Source organism: Penaeus monodon, chromosome 7 (genome assembly GCF_015228065.2).
Source record: "Penaeus monodon isolate SGIC_2016 chromosome 7, NSTDA_Pmon_1, whole genome shotgun sequence".
NCBI lineage: Eukaryota > Metazoa > Arthropoda > Malacostraca > Decapoda > Penaeidae > Penaeus > Penaeus monodon.
Window position 1 is genome coordinate 26,646,372 of NC_051392.1, and position 7,561 is coordinate 26,653,932.

The 7,561-nt window shown below is 33.5% G+C and overlaps 1 protein-coding gene across 3 annotated transcripts in view; it reads right to left on the reverse strand.

Moving 5' to 3' along the window:
• Nucleotides 1–1,224: 1,224 nt before the first annotated feature.
• The window catches only part of LOC119575170 (coiled-coil domain-containing protein 77-like), an 18,942-nt gene continuing 12,605 nt past the window's right edge, over nt 1,225–7,561 (reverse strand). The window contains exons 9-11 of one of the 3 annotated variants that reach the window (XM_037922659.1): nt 2,691–2,807; nt 1,689–1,841; nt 1,225–1,561 (exon numbers count right to left, since the gene is read on the reverse strand). In XM_037922659.1, the coding sequence (XP_037778587.1) occupies nt 1,397–1,561; nt 1,689–1,841; nt 2,691–2,807 (435 nt within the window). In that variant the 3' untranslated portion in view covers nt 1,225–1,396. The remainder of the gene's footprint in view (nt 1,562–1,688; nt 1,842–2,690; nt 2,808–7,561) is intronic. The other 2 variants (XM_037922660.1, XM_037922661.1) reach the window with 2 other exon arrangements.

A 7,561-nucleotide genomic window follows, 5' to 3' on the forward strand; every position in this document is an offset into this window, starting at 1 on the left:
CTACTTGTTTTTGGAGACATTATTGGAAGAGATGGGTGTTGTCAAAGCAAAAGGCTGTAGGGGAAATGACAAAAAATCAATTGCACTTGGCTGGGCTAAAACAAGTATTCAAGAGATTTGTAGAGGTGGAAGTAGAAGAAGGACGAGGACTGGAGAAAGAGGGAAGTTGTGATGGTACTGTGAGAAAGCTGACAATAATGATAAAGATTAGTAATAAGGGAGGAGGGTGTTGAAAATGAAAAATACTGTGGAAGATGAAGAGATAGAATGGAGAATGTTGGGAGAGAGGAAAGAATGTTTTCTGAAGATTGGGTAATGATCTGGGTGGGTTACTTTTATATGGATTGAGCTAACACTGTGCCCAGGAGGGGTAACAGTGGCAGTGTTCAGAGTTGTGATCTAAAGGAGAGCCAGGGATTGGAGAACTAGAAACATTTAAAGTCAGTGGAGATAGTTGATAAAGGGGCAAGCCTCACTGTCCCTTGTAAGGGTACAATCTTTATTGGGTATGGTAAGCCTGGCATATATGGGGAGAGAGATGGTTCACCCCCTGGGGTCTGCAAGAGGGGCAAGGGCTAAACAGCTAAACAGGGAAATGCAGTACCCATGGCTCTCTGGATTTCAGGACTGACCCAAACCTAGCCTTTTATCCTTTCAACACAGCTCTCACATCTTAGGAAGTGGACAGGAGACTGGAGAAGAGAAAGAAAAAGAAAACACCATGCAAAGTTTGTTGAGCTGAGGGCTGTGGCCCAAAGTAAGGGCAATCTCCAACATAGGATTTGTTTCCATCTCCTATGTCCAATACCTAAACAACTATTGTATGTGTTCTTTAAAATGAAAATTTTCTCTTACAGTAGGGTATCTTCCCTACCCAGCCTAGTTATGTCACTTTTGCTCCTCTGGTAAGCTGATACTGCAAATCAGCTCTAATATGATATCTTATCTACAACAGACATCTCTCTCACACACACGTACGCATGCACACACACACACGTACGCATGCACACACACACACGTACGCATGCACACACACACACGTACGCATGCACACACACACACGTACGCATGCACACACACACACACACACACACACACACACACACACACACACACACACCACACTGATACCCATGCACTTGTACAAAAACAAACATACAAGAACAAAAAGGGATTAATTTTATCAAGAAAAAATAATAAATTATAAAAGGTATATAATTTTTTAGAAGTTTTATTTACACAGCATAGCAAGATAAAATTTCCTCCAACTTTCATCAACATTATATCCACTTTGGTATATGTTTCTTGGAGATAATTCCACCAGGTAACAGAAATATTATAAGGCAAAGATTACCATCTCAGTTTCCTATCTCTTAATGAAATATGCATGGCAGGATCACGCATTAGGATTATTGATATCAGCCTCTAACTTCAAAATATTCCTTTTTGTATCTGTAATCATCTTTTGCACAGCTCTTACAAGTGCACTAACTGCCTGAATTTCATTTAGAGCACTAAGGTCTACTGGCATAGTGTCAGTCCCTGAAAGCGTCATAGTTATCTGGAAAAGAAGGAAAGATGACAATGATATGAATGTTTGTGTAATCAATTTCATATCTATCTTTTAAGAGTTATCATCATGTCTTTCAACAGATAAATATAAAAGCACAAAGATTTTTGTCCTTTACCTTATATATCTGATGAACAATAGTCTTCATGTCATTTTTGATCAGGCGAATGTCTGACTGGAAACCCTTTATATCTGTTCTCCTACGTTCATCCATTCGTAGATTATCTTGCTTTAACATTTCAATCTGTCGGCTTAACTTCTGGCTTCTTTCCTACAAGAGAGATCCTTTACAGAAAATATTTTTTGGATAATAAAAGAAACATAGAAAAAAAAATCAGACAGCAAATAATAAAATCTGATAACAGAAATAAATTACCATTTGTCAACAACACTACACTTTACTTCAAAAGTTGGTAGCCCTAAGTAAGTTATTAATACAACTGGTCAGACCAAATGACTTAGATTATCACTACATTTGAGCCCAATACAGTCACCGAACCCAGCACTACCAACTGAGGGTGCAGTTAATACAACTATGTATGAGCAGCTGCCCCCCCCCCCCTCCAATGGGCCAACTTATTACAATCACTGTTGGTATATAAAACACTGAAAATGAAATAGCCCAATTCACAATGACTGATTCCTTTATACAAACATAAAATCAATGTTAGCAGCTACTGCCTTCTAAAAGTGACCTGTTAACTTAAGGAATTATCAAATACACAAACAAAAATATTGATGAATAGACAAAATCATGAGCATAATACTGATTTCCTTGGATATGTTAGTGTGACATATTTTAGTTTCTGAAACCTATCAGACACTCTCCCTTCCAATGCTATCAATGCAGTCCCCAGGGAATGTCTAGAATATCAATCATGACCAAGGGCTAGTGCAAGACTGGTCTGACCTAGAATATGGCAGCTGGTTATACATTTGCTCTTCATTGATTTGAATATATATCAAAAATATGTTTTCAATGCCTGCGCAACTTTTTTGAGAATCAGGGTGCTATGAAATGAACTGAAAAGTCATTTCCATGATGATGTTCTTATGGCTGTTAAATGTAACTAAATGAAGAATGAAATAAGGAAGAAAACAACAACAACAACAAAAATACCTTGTACAGTTTCTCCATAGCCTCTTTCTCTTCGCGAAGTTTACACATGGTTTGCTCTAACTGCATACACTGTGATTCATACATGTAGCGCATCTCTTCCGCCTCTTGTAGTTCCAGCTTCACAATAATGAAGAAAATTATGCATCATTTTCGAGCATTAACAAAAATATACATAAATTCATTAACCCAACCACCACTGATTTACATTCTGTCCCCTGTAGTTTTTGTGAATTTTGTTACATACAGATGGCTCCACGTGCTCAGTTGTCAAGGAATCTATCACTAGGCCCTAGTGACTGATCCTGATTTCCCCATTCCTTGAATTGGCAGGAAAATGTTTTTCTTTTTAATACAACTGACAGTGATACTGTTATTATTGTTGATGTTATGATTATCAAATTGTTATTTAAATCTTGGTAACATTTAAGACAATGAAATAATACATAGGGCACTTTCCAAAAATCAAGAAAAAGTGTAAACAGGTTAGACAGGTAGGACTAATAACTGACTCCTTGGTGACTAAGCACTTGCAGAGCCATCTATGTCTAAGTACAATAAATAAACTTACACTATAGTGGGCATGGCATGTATTCTTGCCATCCCTGCTGATTGGGTTAAGTGAAGAATACTGACAAAAGGAAATGATATAGTACACATTTTCCAAACCCAATTAACTAAATACAGACATAAGTGAAATCTGGTGAAAAGTAAGTTTTGGTTACAGCCTTTGGACTCAAGTCTACCTGGTTCTTCTGTTTAACCCCAAAATACTGACCACCCCTTGACAGTGAGAGATAGGCTGGGTTCCTAGTATACAAAATGAGTAAAGTCAAGTAGCATGATTAACATCTTTATATATATATATATATATATATATATATATATATATATATATATATATATATATATATATATATATATATAATGATCTAATTTATAATATGTAAATAAGATTTTTCATTAAGTAATTTATATTTACTGAAGCCAATTCATATGTGAAAAAAAATCACTGTTTATTGAGATTTGATGATAAGATTGTGAGAGGAATGCTTGGGGAAATAATTTCCACATAAGAAACAACATTTAGGATATATTTTCACCTTTTTTACCTTTTGTGAGACTGTTGAAATAATAGAAAAGCTAAATAAGAAAAAAAAAAAGAAAAGAAGTTTTTGTCAAGTTTACTGACCATTAAAAAGAATAAAAAAGAAGAAGAAAAAAACTTGAGACATATTTCAGAGACAATAATTTTTAAATAATCAGTTTGGCTTGTTGAAGAGACAAGACAAGAAAAAAAACTGAAAGAAAAGAGAAATTTCAATGAGCAAATTTTTATATAAATTTCATTCTGGGGGTGCTAACATTTCCTTCTTATCTCTCTCTGAGGTATATATTAAGATCAATGATAAATTACAGCAGAGGCAGAATTCTTAGAATTCTTGGTGATCTAAGACCATAGTCATCACAACAGGTTTCTCTTCATATTTCATAAATATGTTTGACTGGACAAATTACCATAAATATATAAATAAAACACATACAATGCTAAAAAGATATATATCTTCTTTAAACTAAACAATTAAATGTGTATTTATATATATGTATACATATCTAGATGCACAAGTTGCATAAAGACACTGATACAGCAGGAGGTAAGTGTAGCACACAATATTATGGCATGTGGAGGCAGAATGGGTAGAGGAAAGGATGAGGGGAGTGGGGGTTTCTGTATGAAATATGCCACATAGTATGCTCATTACATTGCATTCACGAGTAGAAAAAGGTGGATCACCACCATTTGGCTCAAGGAGAGAAAAGTTTATAAGAGGAATGGGATGGTATTGTCAAGCAGTACCAGATGTATTAGTAGCCATTGCATACACCTCAACAGGGTTAGCAGTTTAAACCAACCCCCCAAAAACTAGCTTTTTGGGGTTTCTTTTAACAGCTTAATTTTCTTGGGTTATGTAGGTCTCTTTGGTATTCTTGTTACTAGGGACTTTTAAATAATACTGATATTAGTAATGTTTCCTACAGTGTTCTAAATCATAGCCTAAATATAGAATTATGGTACAGCTGTCCAAAAAATTTATGGCCACTCTAAAATTATCAAGCTGGGACCGTATCTGGTGACACTGTAGTGGATTTAAATAAAGCAAAATAACCCCTGTTATTGAATTAAAAAAGTTTAAGCAAGGCTTGTCCCTCATATTCTAATATGTGAAATAAGAAAGCATAAAAATGAACACATACCATGTCTTAATTTTTCTATTGAAAGCTTATGCTTCTAACTATACTTCTTATAGCATACATTCACTGAAGGATGAATGCTCTAAAATAATTATAATATTAAGAAACTAAATAAATGAAATGAATACAAATGTATGTAAATGCACATGATACCATTCTGCCTTTTCTTTTTCCATAACATTTACAAGATGATTATCATGTAACCTAAATGTTTATTTGTCTGAAGAGTAAAAACAAATGTGCCTCATATATTAACTTGTTCTCCTTTGTTTTGCCATGAAATGGTTGAGGAACATTATTGACATTATCATATTTCATTATATATTACATGTTTCATGCAATACCCATAAAATGTAAGTTGATAAAAGAACTACTCTCTTGCCTGTAAGTTAGCTACAGCCCTAATTAAGCCTGAGTTGTTACTGATTTGCAAATGTTATGGAAAAGGGAAAAAAAAAAAAAAAAATAAATAAAAAATACATACAATAATTTCACATATCACTGTGTGGTATTTCGTTATATATATAATTTTGAGGTGATGAATTTTTGGGTAGAAAGTATATCATATTTTCCCGTGTTTTTTTCTTTCTTTCTTTCTTGTCGTGGTGGGAGAAGATCAACTGTCTTCTTCCAAAATAATGACGGAGCCCAATTACGTCTAAATTACATATAACTATATCATATATGTTGCATAGATGGTTTATGACTGAACAAGGGAAAACAAATAAATATGTATGAATAGTACATTATTTTGTCCTTTCGGTGAGTGAATTATCAAGTTAAATGGTAATCAGTGTTTAATCGTATACAAAGGGAAAGATGACAGACAGTTTTACCATTTATTTTTCTATATTATTTCATTACCAATATTTTTCTAATAAATTTCAGGGAAACATATATTATTTTAGAGAACATAAGCTGTAAGCAATATATCTATAAACCATTAACATTCAATTAGGAAACAATGACAGGAAATGTTTGTTTCAGCAAATATTTTCCTATGCATTAATTTCAAATACTGAAATATAAGTGGCAGAGTTTACTTAGACTTTTTGAACTTTATTTAACAACAGGTCTTATATTGTTATACTTGAATGCACTAATGTTAATATATAAAATCCCAGCTTGATAACCTTAGGGTGGCTGCAAATTTATTCGACCAGCTGTACTTGACCATACATAATATTCAAATTAGTTAACTGAACAAATTAATTAAAAGATATGGTAAACTACAGATAATTTGTTTTAAAGAAATATGTAAATCCTTTCCGACTTTCTAATAAAAAAGAAATTTGTAAATAATATTGCATTATAGAACAAACTATTCTTTATTTTGATAACATCATAAATCAAACAAACACTGAATTATGGAAGAGAGATAAGACCATTAGATAAATCACTTAAGGTTAGCACAGAGGCTTACAGAAAAAAATAATCTTGTCTGCCTCCCCTAAAGTACAGTGTGTATGCATACATACATACATACACACTTGCAGGACTGACCACTTGCACTTTGTAAAGGAAAAACGACCCAAGGCACTGTACTGACTCAGTATGTGGTTGCTATTATATGCCAAGCTGCCAGGCAGGCTGGTAGTTTGGCATTTTTTGTTATTATTTACAAGGGTCATGATTATGTCACCATGCTAATCTGATACCCAAACTTATTATACCTGTTTGCAAATGGACCTGGTAAACTAGGTAATTGAGTGTTATTCTGTCAGGCCAAGGCACCAGCCTATTCCTAAACAATACTGGCAGGACTTAGGACAGAACATTGTTAATCACCCTAATGGTTCTTATTTTTTTAAAGCAGATATTTACTAATTAATTAATTCTAATATAATTCTGATAATTTTCAAAAATAATGACTAACAAACTGAATGATATAATATATATACAAATAATAAACATGTAGAGGGCTGGCATTTCTCAACAACTTTAATTTATACAATTTGGACATAAAACTGTAGTGACATTTTAACCCAAAACGTGCATGGCATTTGGTACATGCCATGCCCACTGTGAGTTTACTTTGTTAACTATTTATACAAATAGATGGTTCCACTTGTACTATGTCACCAGTGAGCCAATTACAAATAATACCTGTCTCACATATTTACCCTTTTCCTTTTACTTTATGTAACCATATATTGCCGTTACTAATGTCATTAACATTATAGTAACTATAATGTCTATAATAAAAATAACACCATTGATATTCACAGAAAAAAATAGTTTTTCCCATAAATTCAAGGAAAAGTGAAATCAGGTGGGGTTACAAGGTCTACTAACTGACTCCTTTGTGGCAAAATGTGCAGAGACATTTCACAAAAAAACTAAAATGGGCACAGCATTTTTCCAGCAACAATGGGATAATATCAATAACTACTGATAAGTTCTTGTATGCAGCTGGCTTTTCTTTATCTTCTATTAGTGTATTTTTCAATGGCATCAAACTAGGAAATCTTCATCTCATTAATAAATTAGTCTAGTGGACTACTCCACAGTAGGCTGCAACAATGTTGTGCATCAAGTGTCACTGCTGGGTACCTTTAGGCTTTTTTGTTAAGTATATTTTGTTTATAGTTAAGTTAAATGCAGATTCTTATACAAATTTC